The sequence below is a fragment of the Rhinopithecus bieti genome, unplaced genomic scaffold (assembly GCF_001698545.2).
Source record: "Rhinopithecus bieti isolate Rb0 unplaced genomic scaffold, ASM169854v2 scaffold_11380, whole genome shotgun sequence".
NCBI classification, from domain to species: Eukaryota; Metazoa; Chordata; class Mammalia; order Primates; family Cercopithecidae; genus Rhinopithecus; species Rhinopithecus bieti.
This window is the reverse complement of record NW_016807225.1, coordinates 4,080,552-4,100,834: the sequence shown is the minus strand read 5'-3', so window position 1 is coordinate 4,100,834 and position 20,283 is coordinate 4,080,552. Positions and strand designations below refer to the sequence as shown.

General features: G+C 42.1%; 1 protein-coding gene across 1 annotated transcript in view; it reads left to right on the top strand.

The window, feature by feature from the left end:
• The window catches only part of SPTLC2 (serine palmitoyltransferase long chain base subunit 2), a 105,472-nt gene that overhangs the window by 52,628 nt on the left and 32,561 nt on the right, over positions 1 to 20,283 (top strand). Inside the window, exons 6-9 of the mRNA XM_017880651.1 lie at positions 1,392 to 1,485; positions 6,787 to 6,892; positions 8,703 to 8,922; positions 12,017 to 12,143. Coding sequence (XP_017736140.1) covers positions 1,392 to 1,485; positions 6,787 to 6,892; positions 8,703 to 8,922; positions 12,017 to 12,143 — 547 coding nt within the window. The remainder of the gene's footprint in view (positions 1 to 1,391; positions 1,486 to 6,786; positions 6,893 to 8,702; positions 8,923 to 12,016; positions 12,144 to 20,283) is intronic.

The following is a 20,283-nucleotide window of genomic DNA, read 5'->3' as shown; positions in this document are numbered from 1 at the left end:
AAATATATATATATATATATATATATATATATATATATATATATATATAGTTGACCCTTGAACAACGTGGTTTGAACTATGCAGGTCCACTTATACATGGATTTTTTTCAACCAAATATGGATCAGAAATACAGTATTCAGCCAGGCACAGTGACTCACGCCTGTAATCTTGGCACTTTGGGAGGCCGAGGAGGGTGGATCACCTGAGGTCAGGAGTTCAAGACCAGGCTGGCCAACATGGTGAAACCCCATCTGTACTGAAAATACAAAACTTAGCCAGGCATGGTGGCAGGCACCTGTAATCCCAGCTACTTGGGAGGCTGAGGCAGAATTGCTTGAACCTGGGAGGCGGAGGTTGCAGTGAGCCAAGATCGCACCCACTGCACTCCAGCAACAAGAGCGAGACTGTCTCACACACACGCACAAAACACAGTATTCATGGAACACAAACCCCAAGTATATGGAGGGCCTACTTTTCCTATAAGCAGGTCCCACGGGGCTAACTGCAGGACATGAGCATGTATGGATTTGGATAAATGTGGGGGTGAGGCAGTTCTGGAACCAAGGCCTTCTGTAGACTGAGGGATGACAGTGTGTCTGTGTATGTTCTCTCTTCGTTTTATTCTCATGGGAGCATGCTAGATACTTTCTGCACCTTTTTCATCTAATTGGATATTTTGAGGCTATTTTGATAGAGAAAACCTGTTTCTGGGTTCCGATCTGACATGTTGAAGGGCCCCCTGAGAGATGGAAGAGTAAGAACTGCAGTGAAAAAAAAAACAAAAACAAACCCGAGACCTTCAGCCTTGTTGCCTTAGCAGAAACTGATGTTTGTGTGTTAAAGCAAAGCTTGTTTGGAGATTTTTAAGATAAAACTGAAGCCTACAGTCCATGTTATGTGGGGAAAAGGTTAATAAGTAGGATCTTCCAAGTAGGTTCTTCCCTGGACTCTGGATATGAGTAGTAGTGAGAGAATGAACCATTTCCACAGACATGACCCCATCAGCTGGCATTTCCCACAGGTGAACAGAACATCATACTAAAACTACATGGAATTCTCTCACGTAAAGAAATCAAAACGTTTTAGAGACTGATGTGTCATGTTTTAAATATAAATAAAGACCTGTTGCCATATATCTGACTATTTACATCAGTCATGGGACTGAAGATATTAAATTAAAAGCCTAGAATTTTGCATCTACTTTTAAGGTGTCTTTACAAAAAACAAATGATCATGTATACTTTTTTCCTCTTCTTAAAATTGATCACTGTGCTGTTGTGCACGATTTCCTTAATAAGATACAGCTATTAGTGCGTGTGGCATTTTGTGATTTGTGTAACTAACCCTTTCCCTTCCAGCTTCTTACCTTTCTGTTCCTGTGATATTGCAGGGTTGCCTGATTCTGAGTGATGAGCTGAACCATGCATCACTGGTTCTAGGAGCCAGACTGTCAGGAGCAACCATTCGAATCTTCAAACACAACAGTGAGTTTGCTGCGGAATTCACTGCTGGCCTTGGTGTTTATTATTCTTTGGATCCATGGTGGGAATTAACATTAGTTATATTAGCAGTTGAAAATGTAAATGAAGCTAAAGTAGCAACATTTAAAATGTTCTTCTGGTCCAGTCTTTTAAAATTAGAGGTTGAAGGAAGCCTCTTGTACAAATATAATACCATCCTTTTATTTGACCTTTAAGTTTTCCATCCCATTTCGTTGTTTACAAATCCCTTACTCAAATACATTTACTCGATGCCTGTAGTGTATCTTGCCATAAGACTAGCGGTGTTTAGATGAATAAATCAAGGTCTCTGACTGGTTAATGAAGAGACTTAATAGATAAGCCAGTGTTTACAATACAGCGGACAGGTGCTGAAGTACAGCCGTGAATAGATGCTGTGGGAGCACGGAGGAGGGTGCCCCTGAGCTGGGCCTTTCCTGTCTAAGTGGAAATATCTTTGCGTGTTATTAAAATGATTATTTAGAATAAAAATGTAAAACTTTCATAGTTAAAACACACACATAGGCAGAAAAGATAACCAAACTGTATGTTTAATATCATCTTTTCCCAGAATGTGTACAGGCACAGACAGGTTTGGAAGAATGTATACCAAAATGTGAGGTGTGTACCCCTGGATAGAAGGATCATAGATGATAACATCATTTTGCTTTTGTTTTGTTTTGTCTTGTCTAAAATGTTTTACAGGGAGAAATGAGATCTTATTAAATATCACTACGTAACCTGTTATTTTCTTTCTTTCTTTCTTTCTTCCTTTCTTTTTTTTTTTCTTCTGTGACAAGAGTCTTGCTCTGTCACCGAGGCTGGAGTGCAGTGGCTCAGCCTTGGCTCACTGCAACCTCCGCCTCCCGAGTTCAAGCGATTCTCCTGCCTCCACCTCCTGAGTAGCTGGATTACAGGGGCACGCCACCACACCTGGCTAATTTTTAGTATTTTTAGTAGCGACGGAGTTTCACTGTGTTGGCCAGACTGGTCTTGAACTGACTTCAGTTGATCCTACCGCCTTGGCCTCCGAAACTGCTGGGACTACAAGTGTGAGCCATCACGCCTGGCCCCTTTTTACAATACACTATGATTGTTGTTTGTCATTACATGTGACTCTACTTCATTCTTAAATGCCAGTGTGGCAGTCAGTGCCTGGATGTGCCTTCATTTAATTGCTCCCTCAATTGGACATCAGCGCTGTTTCTAAATTTTTCTACTGGGAACAGCACTACACTTACAGTTTTGTACAATCATCTGGTTAGTGCCTTAGGATTAATTTTTAGTGGTCTCAGAATGCGTGGTTAAAAGAGTATACATTTTTAATCATTTTTCGAATTGCCTCTAAGCATTATATGAACTATTTTTTTCACTTTTGTTTTAGGTTCAGGGGTACATGTACAGGATTGTTATATAGGTAAATTGCATGTCTCGGGGGTTTGTGTACAGATTATTTTGTCACCCAGGTAATCAGCATAGTACCTGATAGGTAGTTTTTCGAACCTTACCCTCCTCTTCCCCTGCCTCATCCTCAGGTAGGCCCCAGTGTCTGTTGTTCCCTTCTTCATGTCTGTATGTACTCAGTGTTTAGCTCCCACTTACAAGTGAGAACATGTGGTATTTTGTTTTCTGTTCCTGTGTTAGTTAGCTTAGGATAATGGCTTCTAGCTGCATCCTTGTTGCTGCAAAGGACATTATCTCATTCTTTTTTATAGCTACATAGTATTCGATGGTGTATATGTACGTATATGTATGTGTGTGTATATATATATATATATATTTTTTTTTTTTTTTTTTTGAGACAGAGTCTTGCTCTGTCACCCAGGCTGGCATGCGTTGGCATGAACTGAGCTCACTGCAACCTCCAATTCCCCAGCTCAACAGATCCTCCCATCTCAGCCAGCGTAATAGCTGGGATTACAGGTGTGTTCCACCATACCTGGCCAGGGTTTGTTTTTTGTTTTTTTTTTTTTCTTCTGTATTTTTTGTAAAGATGGGGTTTCACCATGTTGCCCAGGCTGGTCTTGAATTCCTAGGCTCAAACAATCCATCCACCTTGGCCTCCCAGTGCTGGGATTATAGGCATGAGCCACCGCACCTGGCCCCACATTTTTTTAATCCAGTTTACTGTTGATGGACATTTAGGATGATTCTATATCTTTGCTGTTGTGAATAGTGCTACAATGAACATACACATGCTTGCGTCCTATATGAATTTTACTCAACAGTGTGAGATTGACTGTTCCTACTCACTGGCCATTCACTCAGTGAATCATTTTAAATCTTTCCAAATCTAATGAGGAAATATGTTAGTTTTTATTTCATTGCTTATTAGGTATAGAGCAACTTTTTACATTTTTATTGTATTTTTATATCTGTTTTTTAAACCCTACTTGTAAGTTAATGTGTTTGTATTTCCTTATAAATTGGCCATTTTCAAATTGTTTCTATTTTTTGCTGATTATAAGAGCCCTTTATATGAATTAGCTTTTCCTTTATGTTGCATTATTTTATTAATTTTTTTTTTGAGACAGGGTCTCGTTCTGTCACCCAGGCTGGAGTGCAGTAGCACAACCACGACTCACCACAGCCTTGACCTCCTGGGCCCAAAAGATTCTCCTGCTTCAGCATCCCAAGTAGCTGGGACTATAGGCATGCACCACCATGCCGGGCTAGTGTTTTTTTATTTTTTATAGAGACAAAGTCCCTCTGTGTTGCCCAGGTTGGTCTCGAACTCTTAGGCTCAAATGATCCTCCTATCTCAGCCTCCCAAAATGCTGGGATTACAGGAGTGATTCACCATGCCCAGACTGCACTGTTTTATATTTTGACTTTGTTTTTCAGTGTCTTCTCGTGCAGACTCATTAAAATGTTTTTGTTGCCATACTTACTGTCTTACAACTTTTGGATTTTACACAGTACCCTCCTCATTCTCAGGTCATAAGATTATTCTTTCATGTTTTCTTCTGGAAATTTTGCGATATATTTTTTATTTAAATTTATGTGGAATTTGGGGGCATAACATTGGAGAGAGGTTGAATTTTTTTTTCTGAGTAGAAAATACGGTTAAGCATTCTGCTGTAGATATTTCTTTTTTTTTTTTTTCTGATACAGAGTCTTGCTCTGTCACCCAGGCTGGAGTACAGTGGTGTGATCGCAGCTCACTGCAACCTCTGCCTGCTGGGTTTAAGCGATTCTCATGTCTCAGCCTCCCAAGTAGCTAGGATTACAGGTGCCCACCACCACACCCGGCTAAGTTCTTTTGTATTTTTAGTAGAGACGGGATTTTGCCATGTTGGTCAGTCTGGTCTTGAACTCCTGACTTTAAGTGATCCACCCACCTCGGTCTCCCAGAGTGCTGAGATTACAGGTGTGAGCCACCACACCTGGCTGATATTTCTTTTATCTAAAATTTTGACCAGTATTATTTTTCTCCTCCTTCTGTATATAAGCATAGAAAACTAAAATAATTCATGTTTTTACTTGTCTTTAACTGATTGCCATACATTGCTCTCTGCCTAAGAACTGGAGGCTTTGCAGGACTTGGGGAGGCCAAGGCGGGTGAATCACCTGAGGTCAGGAGTTAGAGACCAGCCTGGCCAAAATGGTGAAACCCCACCTCTACTAAAAATAAAAAAATTAGCTGGATGTGGTAGCACGCACCTGTAATCCCAGCTACGCAGGAGGCTGAGGCCAGAGAATCACTTGAATCCGGTAGGCAGAGGTTTCAGTGAGCAGAGGTCACGCCACTGCACTCCCACCTTGGCAATAGAGCAAGACTCTGTCTCAAAAAAAAAAAAACAAAAAAAAGACGGAAGCTTTGAGTCAGGACATAATTTACTTCTGTAGGGTACATGTACTGAATCTTGAGTAGGTCGTATGCAGATTTTTTTCTTAAAAATTACTGAATGCGTAAGCACAATCACAACCGTAGGCTATCTTATTTGTGTTTGTGTTCTGTGTTTTTATTACCTTATTTCTTTTTCTGTCAAAATTGTTTTCTGCAAAGAGCAAAATCATGTGCTTTTATAACCCCTTCCTCCAGTGACAAGCAATACAGAATACAAAATCAGATTTTATGGTGGGGCCAGGCTTGGTGACTCATGCCTATAATCCCAGCACTTTGGGGGGCTGAGGCGGGCAGACCACCTGAGGTCAGGAGTTCAAGACCAACCTGGCCAACATGGTGAAACCCCATCTCTACAAAATACAAAATTAGCCTGCCATGATGGCAGGTGCCGGTAATCCCAGCTACTTGGGAGGCTGAGGCAGGCGAATCACTTGAACCTTGGAGGTGGAAGCTTCAGGAGCCGAGATCGTACCGTTTTACTCCAGCTTGGATGACAGAGGGAGATTCCATCTCAAAAAAAAAAAAGAAAGATTTTTTGATAGGATGTCTCCCATCCCTATTAAGTATTCCCCAGACTTAATGTTGCTTAAGTTTTGGAGAGTTTTTTTTAAGGACTTCATTTCAGGGCAGGTAGTTTAAGTATGAAATCTGTAGTGTGGCAACAATGATCTTCAAAGCATTTGTCTTTAACAGGGAAATTGTGATCATCATTAATGGCGGTAGCAGCCAAGTTGTTTCCAGGCCCATTAACCACCATGAGAACCAACAGAGCCACAAGAACTTGGTTGTTAATAGACAACTGATGAAGTCAAACATGGAACAATTTCAACCAATTGTCAGGCTTGCTTAACACACAGACTTAAACATGCCCCAGACGGGTGTATTTTTAACCCAGTACCAAAACAGAGCTCTTTAACAAGCATTTATTGAGTATGTCCTAGGTGAAAGGAAATGGAGCATACACTGTGAAGTTTTTTTACCCCTTGCATTTGTTTTTTTAGGAGGTGTATGTATCTGTGATGGTTTATTCACACTGTCTCGCTCTGTCTTTTTTACGCATTTATTTCCGAGTGACTCACTAGGATTAGAGATACAGTTTGATTCTATATTTTTCGATAAACACAGAGAAGCTAACTTAATGGCAGGGTACTTAACATGAGACACTGGTCATTTCATAAGCAAGCTAACGAACTGAATCAACCACCACAGTCCTTCAGTCAAGTTCCAATGGTTTTGAACATTTGTTACGTTTTGGATTTCAATTCAAGGTGGCAATAATTCACCTATTTTGCCCTGCTTTTTTCTGCCCAACTCTAATTATGTCCTTTGCTATCTGAGGCATACTTTCCAAATGAGAAATATATCTCTGCATTTCCAGAATAAAGTTAGGAAAGAGGAAGATGTGGTATGACTCTGTTCTTTTTTGTGTGTTGTAGATATGCAAAGCCTGGAGAAGCTATTGAAAGATGCCATTGTTTATGGTCAGCCTCGGACACGAAGGCCCTGGAAGAAAATTCTCATCCTTGTGGAAGGAATATATAGGTAATCCTACTTTATTATTCTTACCTTTGTGACTTGGCCCCATGAAGTCATAGAATTTTTTAACTGAAGGCAACATTAGTCTGTCCCCCTCTGGAACTAAGGAGACGGTGTTTATAAATTGCTAAAATACCTGGAAACAGAGTCAGCATTAGAACAGAAGTCTTTTTGTCTGGTTCTTCATTATTCTTTCCATTATACTACATGGTCACCAAATTCCCTTTCTATTTGGGTCTTTTATTTTTCTAGTTTGTAGAGGGAACTTACACGTAAGGGCAAGAGTTGGAATATATATTTTAATATGTCAAAACAAATTATACATCATTTAATTTTAATAAATATTTTGTTTTAGGCTGAGTGCAGTGGCTCACGCCTATAATCCCAACACTTTGGGAGGCCAAAGTGGGAGGTCGCTTGAGGCTAGGAGTTTGAGACCAGCTTGGGCAACATAGTGAGAGCCTGTCTCTATAAAAAATAAATAAAAATTAAAAAGAAATATTTTATTTTGGTTAACATTTACAGCTTTTGCACGTATTTTTACCACCTAATTTTTTTTGTTCTTTTGTGTCATTCTCATTACCTGTGCAATGTGATGCAAAGTCTCATGTTGCCTGTAATTACAAGCTTTAGAAGAATCTGCTGTGATCTTAATTCTTTTTGTTGTGCATTAAGATCGCTTGTGTTTGGTGCTTGTCTTTTGTTTTTTGGTGGTTTTGGTGGGCTTTTTTTTATTTTTATTTTTTTTTGAGGCGGAGTCTGGCTCTGTCGCCCAGGCTAGAGATCCGGCTTGCAGTAGCCGGATCTCAGCTCACTGCAAGCTCCGCCTCCCGAGTTTACGCTATTCTCCTGCCTCAGCCTCCCGAGTAGCTGAGACTACAGGTGCCCGCCACCACGCCTGGCTAGTTTTTTGTATTTTTTAGTAGAGACAGGGTTTCACTGTGTTAGCCAGGATGGTCTCGATCTCCTGACCTAGTGATCCGCCCGTCTCGGCCTCCCAAAGTGGGCTTTTTTTAAAGATGGAATCTCGCTCTGTCGCCCAGGTTGGAGTGCAGTGACATGATCTCGGCTCACTGCAACCTCCGCCTCCTGGTTCTCCTGCCTCAGCCTCCCGAGTAGCTGGGATTACAGGTGTGCACCACCATGCCCAGCTGATTTTTGTATTTTTAGTAGAGACGGGGTTTCGCTGTGTTGGCCAGGCTGGTCTCGAACTCCTGACCTCAAGTGATCTGCCTACCTCAGCCCCCACAAAGTGCTGGGATTACAGGTGTGAACCACCGTGCCCAGCCAGTGCTCATTTTTAAAGTCCAGTTTTCTTTCCCCTAGTCTTTTGCCTTACCATGACTTCCTCTGACTTTGTCAGTTTAAACCACAGATACAGTTGTCAGACCATTTAAAACCCAATAAACTCAGCCGGGCATGTTGGCTTATGCCTGTAACCCCCAGAACTTTGGGAGGCCAAGGCGGTGTATCACTTGAGGCTAGGAGTTCGAGACTAGCCTGGGAAACATGGTGAAACCCTATCTCTACTAAAAATACAAACATTAGCTGGGCGTGGTGGTGGCAGGCACCTGTAGTCCCAGCTACTTGGGAGGCTGAGGCACAAGAATCGCTCGAACCCAGGAGTCAGGGATTGTAGTAAGCCGATATTACGCCACTGCACTCCAGCCTGGACAACAGAGCAAAACTCTGTCTCAAGAAAAAAAAAAAAAAAAAAGCAGTAAACTCAATAATAACGAAGTGCCAAACTCCTAATTTTGATTTAAAAAGTCTCAGTGTACATGCGTATATATATATTTTTTTCATGTTTTGCCAGCATGGAGGGATCTATTGTTCGTCTTCCTGAAGTGATTGCCCTCAAGAAGAAGTACAAGGCATACTTGTATCTGGATGAGGCTCACAGCATTGGCGCCTTGGGCCCCACAGGCCGGGGTGTGGTGGACTACTTTGGCCTGGATCCTGAGGATGTGGATGTTATGATGGGAACATTCACAAAGAGTTTTGGTGCTTCTGGAGGATATATTGGAGGCAAGAAGGTAAACGAGCCATGAGAATGAGCGATTAGAGATAAAATCACTGGCAACTAGATTTGGTACCTCAAGCCTAGCAGATGGGGCCCTGAACTGGGATGTCCCCAAATTTGCCTATGGTTTAGGCTGTAATACCAGTGAGTGACTCTGATGTCTCCTCACTGAACTAAAGGCTGGTTCTGTTCATTGTTTGTTGTTTTCTTATTTGAGCTTCTTTCTAAGCTACATGCTGATCTGAGATATAGAATACCCTCTTGTGTGAAAGAACACACAGTGGTGCTCCCTGCCCGCCCCAGCCTTCTGTTGGGTTTGCATTGTGCTCACAGTTTCAAAAACAGTGGGGTTGTCATGGGAGCGCATGGGAATAGCAGGTCACCTTGCTCTTGGACACAAACGTATCATGAGTGAACATGGAGACAGGAAGGAAAAAAGTTGTGCCAGCTGTGGGGTACTACAAAGCATTGTATTTTCAATTTTTAAACGACGTAATTGCCTTTTCTGGGTCTTTGTAGTCAGAAAAAAATCATATGGTGAATTTTGATGTAGGTAAGAATCTGTGGTGTGGTGGAAGTGGTCAACCATAAGGACAGAGGCCTGGGTCTGAATGTTTCTCTGCTTACTTTGTTAGACCTCAGGGAAAACATTTAACCTCCCAGTTTCCTTGTCAGTAAAATAGAGGTAAATATGCCTAGCTTGTAAGATTGTAGTAAGGGTTTAAAAAGTAATATATGTCCATGCTACAACGTGGGTGCACCTTAAAAATAAGTGAAAAAAGTTAGTCACAAAAAGTCACATATTGCATGTTTTAAAATATGTGATATCTAGAATAAGCATAGAAACAGAAACAGAAAGTTGCCGGAGGTGGAGGGGATGGAGAAATGGAAAGTGAATGCTAATGGGTATGAGGTTTCCTTTCAGGGTTATGGAAATGTTCTAAAATTAGTAGTAAAAGTGGCACAACTCTGGATATACTAAAACCCACTGAATTGTACTTTAAAACGGTGAATTCTGTGGTGTGTGGCTTATATCTCAATGAAGCTGTTATTTTTGAACACTGCAGTGTTAGGGAAAAAATAACGTATGTATGTCAGGTGTTTGTATATGGCACAAAGGAAGTGCTCATAAATGTTCTTAATTTTGCTTCAAAACTCAATATTGGGAGTCTTAAAGAATGTTTATGCTGGGCACAGTGGCTCACACCTGTAATCCCAGCACTTTGAGAGGCTGAAGTGGGAGGATTACTTGAGCCCAGGAGTTCAAGACCAGCCTGGGCAACATAGTGGGACTTCATCTCTACAAAAAAGTAAAAAAATTAGCTGGGTGTGGTGACACATGCCTGTAGTCCCAAGTACGGGGTAGGCTGAGATGAGAGGATTGCTTGAGCCTGGGAGATCAAGGGTGCAGTGAGCCGTGAGTATTTATACCACTGCATTCCAGCCTGGGCAACAGAAAAAGACCCTATTTCAGAAAAAAAGGTCATTCGTTTAATAATTGATTGTCTTTTAGAGAGAACTCATTTTCAGTGACTTTTAATCAGCTTTGATAGATTTTTTTTTCTTTTTTTTGAGACCAAGCCTCACTCCATTGCCAGGCCGGAGTTCAGTGGCACAATCTTGACTCACTGCAACCTCCGCCTCCCAGGATCAAGCAATTCTCCTGCCTCAGCCTCCCAAGTAGCTGGGACTACAGGCGCGTGCCACCACGCCCAGCTAATTTTTTGTATTTTAAGTAGAGACAGGGTTTCACCGTCATGTTGGCCAGGGTGGTCTTGATCTCTTGACCTCGTGATCTGCCCGCCTCGGCCTTCCAAAGTGCTGGGATTACAGGCGTGAGCCACTGCGCCCGGCCAGGTTTGATATATTTTTTATCTCAAATTTTCCTTTTTGTTAATGAGACCAGGCTCACTTTGGAGAGTTTGTTGTTTTTTAGTAAGCTTTGTGACTGTGAACCAAAGGATAGAAAAATAATACTCTGGGAGATCATTTAAGTACAATATATTTGTGCTTTTGGTTTTTTTAGTACAATTTTTAATGTTTTTGAGATAAAACTGTTTTATATCCAAATTTGTGTCTCCCTAATTTGTTCTGGTACATAAGCTTCTTGTACGTACATTTTAAAGATTTGGTGAAATTAAAAGATATCAGAGAATAGGGATATACAATTAATTTTTTTTTTAAATCCTTGTAAATGACAGTTTTACTTTATTCAGTGAGATGTCATTGGCATTTTAATGAAAGACCTTATAAATTTCTATTTTATTTCACATTTGTATCATTTTATACATTTCTACATATCTGGAGGAAGTTCTAATGCTCTTAAAGTTGATGTTAGAGAACTGTTACTTAGGGTTGGAAGGATGGGCTTTACAGGCACAGAGAGAGCTGCAGATGACATTTTCAATGATACTTGGAATTAAATCATTATATGTAAAAAGCAATCCAAACACCAATCAGCAGTCCAAACAAAGGCTGTTTAACTCAGCCTTGTTCATTTATTTTTAACTTTTTTTTTTTTTTAAGATGGAGCCTCACTCTGTCCCCCAGGCTGGAGTGCAATGGCGCCATCTCAGCTCACTGCAACCTCTGCCTCCTGGGTTCAAGTGATTTTCCTGCCTCAACCTCCTGAGTAGCTGGGATTATAGGTGCCCGCCTCCACGCACAGCTGATTTTTGTATTTTTAGTAGAGATGGGGTTTCACCATGTTGTTCAGGCCAGTCTTGAAGTCCTGACCTCAGGAGATCCACCCACCTTGACCTCCCAAAGTGCTGGGATTACAGGCATGAGCCACCATGCCCGGCCATATTTCTAAACTTTAAATGATACATTCTCCAAATTTAGAGGGATTGTTTTAAAACTAGTTTTTTTCCTATGTTGTTGCATGTTTAAAAAACAAAACCAAACCTAAGAACTTTGCCATGTTTCTGACCCAGTTGTTGCCAGCAGTATGCTTCGACCATGTTGGTTGACCTTGCATCTCAGATTAGTGTCCCTGTTCCAGTGCCATTGAAACGAGGAGTCCTCTAGAACTTAGAAGGAAAGCACTGACATTGCCAGTGAATGCAAGAATTGTCTCTATTTATCTGCCTCTGTGAACTTCCCAGGAGCTGATAGACTACCTGCGCACACATTCTCATAGTGCAGTGTATGCCACGTCATTGTCACCTCCTGTAGTGGAGCAGATCATCACCTCCATGAAGTGCATCATGGGGCAGGATGGCACCAGCCTTGGTAAGTCTTTCTTTTCTTGAAACATTGCATAAGTCCACCTAGCAGCCAAACGTGCTGTTTTTCTCGAGCTTTTTTCCTAAAATAAATAGTCAGGTTTACTGATAGGCAGAGCTGGCTGGTGTGTGGTTTCTGTGGACACTTTTTTTTTTTTTTGAGACCGAGTCTCGCTCTGTTGCCCAGGCTGCAGTGCAGTGGCGCGATCTTGGCTCACTGCAAGCCCCGCCTCCCGGGTTCACGCTGTTCTGCCTCAGCCTCCCGAGTAGCTGGGACTACAGGCGCCCGCCACCTCGCCCGGCTAATGTTTTGTATTTTTAGTAGAGATGGGGTTTCACCGTGTTAGCCAAGATGGTCTCGATCTCCTGACTTCATGATCCACCCACCTCGGCCTCTCAAAGTGCTGGGATTACAGGCGTGAGCCACCATGCCCAGCCTCCATGGACACTTTTTTAGTGTGTTTGATACATATGCCATGAGAACGACCCTGGCTCACTTCCTGTGGAATTTTCTTGTTTATAGATGGGAGGCTTTACTCTTACTATCCTACATACCCTCTTAACTCAGAGGTAATATGCCTTTGGGGTTTTCCTTGAATTGCATAATTTTATGTGATGGTGTAATTCACTGTTAGTGATGTTTCATTAACAGCATGGTTTACAGCTGCTGTTTTCATAAATTAGTATTCCTGATTTAATGCCTTTATAAAGAGTTTCTAATTTCATATACGGGAGATAATAAATGACATCCTGAATCTGTTTATTTTGTCTTTGATGGGATTTGTAGTCCCAACTAGATGCCTTGATTTAAACATACTACTGTGAACAATAAAGTGCAGTGTTCACTTTCTGACATTTGACTTTTATTCTGCAACACCAGAGGGCAGTATTGACTGCAGAACAGTGATTCTAAAAGGGGAGCAACTGGGTGTCTGTTTTTACTTTAAAAAATATTTTCATTGCATGTATAAGACAATAATTTCACTTGTTGCTTTTTTAATGCTTATAAAGTCAGTTTGACATTTGTAAAAGATTTCACATTATCAGCCATGAGCTCTCCACTCTACAGTTATGTAATACTTTATTGTAAGATTGATTTGGCTTGCATCGAATAAAGTGGCACGTCTGATTTTGATTGGTCTAAGACTGTTTTCTTTGTTTTTTTTTTTTTTTTTTTTTTTTTTTTTTTTTTTTTCGGCAACCTCCACTTCCCAGGTTCACGTGATTCTCGTGTTTCAGCCTCCCGAGCAGCTGGGACACAGGAGTCTGCCACTACACCTGGCCTTTTTTTTTAAATTTTTTATAGAGATGGGGTTTCACCATGTTGCCCAGGCTGGTCTTGAACTCCTGGGCTCAAGCAATCTGCCTGCCTTGGCCTTCCAAAGTGTTGGGATTATAGGTGTGAGCCACCATGCCCAGCTGACTGTTTTCTTTTTTTTTTTTTTGAGACGGAGTTTTGCTCTTGTTGCTCAGGCTGGAGTGCAATGGTGTGATCTCGGCTCATCACAATCTCTGCCTCCCAGGTTCAAACAATTCTCCTGCCTCAGCCTTCCCGAGTAGCTGGGATTACAGGCATGTGCCACCATGCCCGGCTAATTTTGTATGTTTAGTAGAGACTGAGTTTCTCCATGTTGGTCAGGCTGGTCTCAAACTGCCGACCTCAGGTGACCCACCTGCCTCAACCTCCCAAAGTGCTGGGATTACAGGTGTGAGCCACCACCCCCAGTCAACTGTTTTCTTAAATCAGAATTTTACCTTAACATTTTTTCTGATTTGTGCTAGATCCTTGTTATCTCTAATGAGAGATTTTTGGAAATAGTGAAATGTGATCATTTTCAGTTTTACGAATTAATTCCTTGAAGAAGTCGTTTTATTAATGTTGCAAACACATTGTGGAGCCTGTGAGTAGCTCCCTGTTAATAACAGCTATAACTATATCTGTTCTCCTTCTGATGTGGTGTTAGTGGAAACAGTGTGTGTGAATCTGAGAGACAGACATATATACACACATATGTATACATATAGCTATCATTTCTCTAGGTACTTCACATAGGCACACTTAACTGATTCAGCACACAGGTTTAGGTGACTAAGAAATGGCTAAGAGCTATCAAAGTTAACATTGGATAATTTATTTGCCCTGTTCTAGAACATGGATCTGTGTGACACATTACCCCCAGATAAATGATTTACCTGTACTAAATGATAAAATCTGGACTGTGCTGGTAGTGAGAAAATGAAACATGGTGATTATATATAGACTTTGGATCAGCACCCATTTTCTAGTTTTTGCCTCTAGCCACCCCCCAAGCTTAGTGGTGTGACACAACAGCCATCTGATTATGCTCACAGGTGCCACAGGTCAGGAATTCGGTCAGGGCACAGCAGGGATGACCTGTCTTTGCTCCGTTGTCTGGGGCTGGCCTGGAAGACTCAAGTGTCTGGAAAGACTGAGATGGCTGGTGGTTGGGATCACCTGGAGGCTTCTCCACTCGTCACCTGGGCTGGAGTGACTTGGAGCCAGACTCAGCTGAGGCTGTTGACCAGAGCACCTTCATGCATGTATCTTTTCCATGTGGCTTAGGCTCCTCATAACATTGTGACTGGGTACCCAGAAAGAACGCTTCAGAGAACGAGCATTCCAAAGAACCTGGCGGAAACTGCATGACCTTTTCTGACCTGTTGTTAACAAGCAGGTCACTAAAGCCATCCCAGATTGAAGGGGTGGGGAACTAGATTCCACCTCCCCAGTGGAGGCATGTCAAAGAATTTGCAGCCTTTGTTGTTGTTTTTGTTTTGAGATGGAGTCTCATAAAAGGGGGAAGTACCATGCTCTTTTAAACAACCAGATCTTGGGAGAACTCTGAGCGAGAACTCACTCATTACCCAAGAATGCCAGCAAGGCCTTCATGAGGGATCTTCCCCATGATCCACACACACACCTCCTACCAGGCCCCACCTCTGTCGCTGGGGATCACATTCCATCCTGAGATGTGGAGAGGACAAACATCCAGACCATATCAGTGAATGTATTACTTTTATCATGAAAACTTTGTTATTGTTGGATTCCAGAGTACATTAAGCACCTGGTATTGAAAGTAAGGCTTAAACACATGCACAGACAGTATGTGGTTGCTTATTGTTAAATGTTTTCATCTTTTTGTGTGAAGAAATGTTGCTCTTTGGTGAGAGTACAGAGCCTTCGGAAAAGCTGCAGCATGCAAGGGAAGGTGAGATCCAGTTTCCACGCGACTTTATGAGGGGAGACTCCTTTCCCCTTCCTCCCAACTTTTTCCACATTTCCCCTCCAGTTTCTATCCTTGTCCCAAGGAAGAACAGGACATATGACTAGGTTGACCGATATTGCAAGGCAACTTCACTAGGATTCCAGGTGAGATAATAATGAATGGGAATTGTGCTGCCAGGTTGCCTGCACCTGGAGTGGGAATACTGAGTTAGCATAGGCCAGGGAGTAGAAAAAATGAGGCCTAGGAAATTCTGGTAAATTCCACTAGACATTTGAAATTCTGACTTTTACTTTACACATCACTAATCCATGTCCACTAACAGAAATTTAGCTGTAATATCTACATACAAATCAAGGCACAGTGTTTGACCAAATCAGCTAAAATTTTGCTTTTCCGTTTTCCAGAGCTGTGCTTTGATGTATTTTATTTCTGTCCAAAGGTGTAGTTAATAATAACATGCATAGCACCCAGCTTAGTGTGTGACGTCTAGGATCCTTTCAGTAAATTTATTGAATGACTGAATGAATGCACGCATGATTGGAAATACCAGAAAATCGGTGGGTTCTTCAAGCACTTTATTGTAACATTGCTTGAATAGTTGGATGTTAAGCCAGAATGACCAAATTATGGAACCAAATTAACTAGATAGGTACATTTTAATAGATAAATTTTTAAATAATGTCAGAACACTTTATAGAGTTTTATACTTCTTTATTTTGAAAGGAACTGGGCCCATGCAGGCAGCTACTGATAGAGGAGAAAAAAGACTACCCTGAGCAGATTGAGGTTTAATTAAAACTAGGTTTGGCTCATTTGAATTAATTCCAGTAATAGACTTGTTAATGAAGTGTTAAATGATCACCTTGAGAATAGCAGGGAACTGTCAAAAACTAAGAGAACTGAGATGCTTAAAAAAGACATTCCAGGACAGTGCGGTGGCACATGCCTGGAGTCCCAGCTACTCAGGAGGCTGAGGCGGGAGGATCGCTTGAGCCCAAGAGTCGTGGGCTATAGCACGCTCTGCCAGAGACATGTCTGCACCAAGTTCAGCCATCAGTATGATGACCTCCCGAAAGTAGGGTACCACCAGGTTGCCTAAGGAGGGGTGAATTGGCCCAGATTGGAAATGGAACAGGTTAAAACTTCCCTTGCTGATCAATAGGGGGATTACGCCTGTAAATAGCCATTGCACTCCAGCCTGGGCAACATAGTGAGACCTTGTCTCTTTGGGGGAAAAAAAAAAAAATTTCCAGGATTCCCATGCAGAAGGGTTAGAAGTGTTGAAAAAACGCAGCCTTTCCAGGAGGCATAGAGACTTCCCTGCCTGTCTTCGGGGCTGACAGCGTTTAACTCTCCCATCGAGCACCATGCTTCCTGAGCCTAGGAAGTTTTGGGTATTGACTTTCTTCTTTGTCATGCTTTAAAGTAATTTATTTCACTATTAGAAATTCATTGGAATGAAAATTAAGTTTTCTGGTAAGCACAGTTTTGTTCTTACCCACAGTACAGTTTAGCAGTTTATCTGATGCCGCAAATCAGACTCTATTCCTCCTGTTTTGTGACTTTCTGCCTAGAATGCTGTTGTTTGGGGAAAAAAAAAACAAACTTGTTTTAGCCTGGCACAATGGCTCACACCTGTAATCCCAGCACTTTGGGAGGCCAAGGCGGGCGGATCACCTGAGGTCGAGAGTTCAAGACCAGCCTGACCAACATGGAGAAACCCCATCTCTACTAAGAATACAATAATTAGCCGGGCGTGGTGGCGCATGCCTGTAATCCCAGCTACTCAAGAGGCTGAGGCAGGAGAATCGCTTGAACCCAGGAGGTTGCGGTGAGCTGATGTGCCACTGCACTCCAGCCTGGGCAACAAGAGCCAAACTCCATCTCACAAAAAAAAAATGTGTCACTATTTGTTAAACATTTATCAAGCAACTACTATACATAGTGGTAGATATGCTGTGTGGGAGATGCAGAGTTGAACAATAGTTGTTCTCTGCCTTTGAAAAAACAGTCCAGTAGTAGGGGTAAGATTCCTGGGAAGAACTAGTCTCAGAGCCACAGATAAATTCTTCCTTTGTTCAGCTTGTCTTTTCTCAGTTTCCTCCTCCATTCCCTTCTACAGCCTCCTCCTTCACTCACTCCCACTCCCCTAAAACCTTCAACTTCCTTAAAACCAGCTAATTTTTTGAAGCAAACTCATATTTTAGGTTTCTTATATAATAAGTTTCTGTATAAATGAAATTTTTCTGTGGATGCTGTCACTCTAGTAAATTATCAGCAATCAAAGAAAAGAAAAGATTTTCCTTTTGTGAAGTAACTTCTTCATTACTGAGCACAAAAGCCCTTTTAACCAATGGCTTAAGCCTTCTGAAATCAGCAAGCAATATGACCACTTTACAGGCGGAGAAGTTTGGGCTCACGTATGGAACACGTTTCCTCAATGTCTTGTCTCCAACTAGAATGTAGCTTTTCTAACTCCATCTGCTTCTTCTGAGGTTGCATGATGATAGTTAGCATTTTATTAAAACAGACTATTTTATAATCTGTTTCTAATTTTTGCTAATTTTCCAAATCTGCTAATTTTCCAAAGTTTAATTGTGAGTAATCAGCCCAAAACATGAAAGCCCTTTTGGGCAATTTGCCTCCGGGTTTTCTCTCCATGGATCAGAAATCGATTCTGAATACTCAAGAGCTTTTGCAACATGGTGTGTCTGTTTTTTCCTCCACTGCTGTCTCTTTCTTCCAGATCCAAATGCTATTAAAAGTTTCTTGCAACAAGAGCATTCTCTCCTTTTGTGTCTTGTTTCGGAATTAGTTTGAAGCTAGCTATTAGGATGCCCAGCATTTATTGTTTGTTGAAGAATAATTCTAACTTTCTAAACCTTCACATGATTGGAATTGCTTTTCTCCCCCCAGAATTATGTCTGAGGGCTTTATTTTTCATCAAATAGACTTGATCCTAGCTGTTCCCCAACTTTATAGCAGGTACTTAATATGTATAAACAAGTGACCTAATAGATGGAATCTGCTCTCAGTAAGAACCTGATACCCCTCCGGGCGCGATGGCTAATGCTATAATCCCAGCACCTTGGGAAGCTGAGGCGGGTGGATCACCTGAGGTCAGGAATTTGAGACCAGCCTGACCAACATGGCGAAACCCCGTCTCTACTAAAAATACAAAAAAATTTATCCAGGCATGGTGGTGCATGCCTGTAATCCTAGCTACTTGGGAGGCTGATGCAGGAGACTGGCTTGAACCTGGGAGGTGGAGATTGCAGTGAGCCAAGATCACGCCATTGCACTGCAGCCTGGGAGAAAAGAGCAAAACTCTATCTCAAAAGAAAAGAAAAGAGCCTGATACCCTTCTAAGAGCTTGCCAGATTTGAAAGCTTTCCAAAAAGGAATTGATTTTTTTTAATTGTCACCTATGGTGTTTCTAATTATCTAAATATTTTATTTGTATCTACCTGCCATCTACTTTGGCAGTAGAGTGAGGTGTTAAAGAAAAAATTATTCCTGGCACTTGTGAAACATGATAAGGCATACTTCCTTCAAGGGGGCCATGATAATAAGCATAGGGACCACTGCAATGGGCTCTTCCAGTGGGGGAGAGAGGGTGGGCTGCAGTCTGACTCCAATAAGGACAGGTGAGAATTTACAGCCAGGGAACAGGGTGTGAGTGAGTGGATAGAAAAATACTCAGACGAAACATCAGGGTAAGGGGGATGGTTGCCTTCAGCATTCTTGTTGAAGGTAGGTCAGGGTGATAAGATACCAGGGGTAGCCATATAGGGGATTTTCTCTAATCTAACTTGGAAGGATTATTGCTCAAACTAGATTCTACAAGAATGGAGAAGGAGGCCCAAGGTCTCCTTCTGATAAGGAGCCGTTACCAGAAAGGACTCCAAGAGGAGCCTGACTCAAGTTTGGTCAAAGGAGAGAGTCTTTGTCAGAGGTTCAGAAGGGCCTCATTAACATGAACTCTTTGAAGCCCTGGTTCTCAAACTTTGTCCATGGACCACCTGCATCAGAGGTACTTTTAGTACAGTGGTTCGTACCTTGCTTACACATAGGAAAGCTTAAAAAAATAGTGCCAGCGCGGTGGCTCAAGCCTGTAATCCCAGCACTTTGGGAGGCCGAGACGGGCGGATCACGAGGTCAGGAGATCAAGACCATCCTGGCTAACCCGGTGAAACCCCGTCTCTACTAAAAAACACACACAAAAAAACTAGCCGGGCGAGGTGGCGGGCGCCTGTAATCCCAGCTACTCGGAAGGCTGAGGCAGGAGAATGGCGTGAACCCGGGGAGGCGGAGCTTGCAGTGAGCTGAGATCGGCCACTGCACCCCAGCCTGGGTGACAGAGCGAGACTCCGTCTAAAAAAAAAAAAAAAAATAGTGCCAATGTTAGAGACCTTCTGCAAACCCATTGAATATCTCAAGGTGAGGCCTCCCTGCCATGGCATGGTATTATTTAAAAACACCTCGGATGCTTCTAATGTAAGGCCCAAGTTCAGAACCATTGCTGCTTGTTAAAAATGAAGATTCTAGTTTGTTCCACCCACACTACTGAGTCTTGGTGGATGAGGCCCTAGAATATGCATTGAAAAGAAAACCTTAGGCTGGATGTGGTAATCCTAACGTTTTGGGATGTAATCCTAACATTATGGGAGGCTGAAGCTGAAGGATCACTTGAGGTCAGGAGTTTGAGACCAGTCTGGGTGACATAGTGTGAGACTCTGTCTCTACAAAAAATTCTAAAAATTAGCCAAGCATGGTGGTACATGTCTGGAATCATAGCTACTTGGGAAGCCAAGGTGGGGGGATTGCACAAGCCCAGCTGTGATCACACCACTGCATTCCAGCTTGGATGAGAGAGGGAAACCCTATCTCTAGAAGAAA